The sequence below is a fragment of the Guillardia theta genome, assembly GCF_000315625.1.
Source record: "Guillardia theta CCMP2712 unplaced genomic scaffold GUITHscaffold_72, whole genome shotgun sequence".
NCBI lineage: Eukaryota > Cryptophyceae > Pyrenomonadales > Geminigeraceae > Guillardia > Guillardia theta.
The window spans coordinates 443,511-444,870 of NW_005434602.1; the positions used below are offsets into that span (position 1 = coordinate 443,511).

Here is a 1,360-nt window from a genome sequence, read left to right on the forward strand (position 1 = left end):
CCAAGGGCAGCAGCGACTGATGCGCTCGAGCAGGAGGCCGAGAGCGATGACATCGAGAGTCGATCTGTAAGCCTCTTGTTTCTTGCGATCAGTAAATTTCATAGCGTTGACATTTTGCTTTTTGTTCTTTAGGGTACATGGTTTACCGGCGGGGGTTGTTCCTTTGGTGTAGGCGTGTAGGGGGTGGCGTGGAGACCTGTTTCAAACGATTTCAAACTGGTTTCGAAATTAAAGTTTATAAGTCGATTCTTGTTTCGGCCAAAACTATTTTAGTTTGTACTTGGGGATTGTTAAGTATAATCTGGGCAGCGACAGCCATGGCGGACCGCTCGGAGCATCGAGCATCAACAAGAAATGCAGCGCAATTGGGTGTGGCGAAAAGAAGGAAGATGGAAGCGAATGAAAATGATGCAATTGAAGACGAAATATCATCACCCCGAGATTTTCTAGACCAGCTTAGAACTCCTTTGTTCTTTTCGTCGAATGCTTTCGTCCTGAATGAACCAGAGCATACCAACAAGTGTGCACGTTACCGGCTGAGCAGCCTGGATATTGATTTTGTACTTGAGCCTACGCTTGGAGTTGTATTTCAAGATTTGCATGGTAAAACCAGGCATGGAATCATTCGGAAGTCTTCAGAGCATTCGGTATCTGTCTACATTTTGTACACCAAGGAAATGTTACAAGAAGTCGGCCAGAATGTGCGATTCAATGCACAAACATTAAGGATGATAGGATCTTTGGAGAAATCTGAGTGTTTCCAAAGTTTGTACACAGACGAGTTCCCTTTGAAAGATATCAACGGTGTTTTTAGAGTGAATTTTCAACAAGTCTCAATGAGAGGTTCAGCAGCCTCCGTAAGTTCGGGAAGTTCGTCGTTGCCAAAATGTCTTCTTTGTGTTGGCTACGTATACTTTGATATAAACTCTAGGAATGGTCGTGAAGAATGTCATTTATCCTTCTTTGGCAAGCTCAATGTCACTTTCGACATGCTAAAAATCTTCTTCCTGAATGTCAGAAGTCAAGTAGACCCTTTTCAGCTTGCACGAGATATACACAAGCTGAGGACAGAATTGGAACGGTGGTTCAAGACACGTGGAGAACCATTTCTAAAACCTCATATCAAACGTGTTGAAGTGGACGTCGAGCACGACGAAGTCACCTCATTGCTCTTGATTCTGAAGGCCGCACTGCAGGCAATACCTGACAGCGATTATTCAGGACTTACATGCTCAGGCTTGAAAAAAGGCGAGTGTTGTTGGACGGTGTGTGAATCAATCCTCAAGCAACCTTTCATTCAAGAACAGTTTCCTGTGCCATTCAAAGAAAATCCGTACCAGTTGGAGCCAGGATCTGGTTC

At 44.2% G+C, this 1,360-nt stretch overlaps 1 protein-coding gene across 1 annotated transcript in view; it reads left to right on the forward strand.

Moving 5' to 3' along the window:
* Positions 1-132, forward strand: part of GUITHDRAFT_114138 (hypothetical protein) — a gene marked incomplete at both ends in the record, with an annotated part of 1,663 nt that extends 1,531 nt beyond the window's left edge. The window contains one exon of the mRNA XM_005826811.1: positions 34-132. Coding sequence (XP_005826868.1) covers positions 34-132 — 99 coding nt within the window. The remainder of the gene's footprint in view (positions 1-33) is intronic.
* Positions 133-1,360: the final 1,228 nt, after the last annotated feature.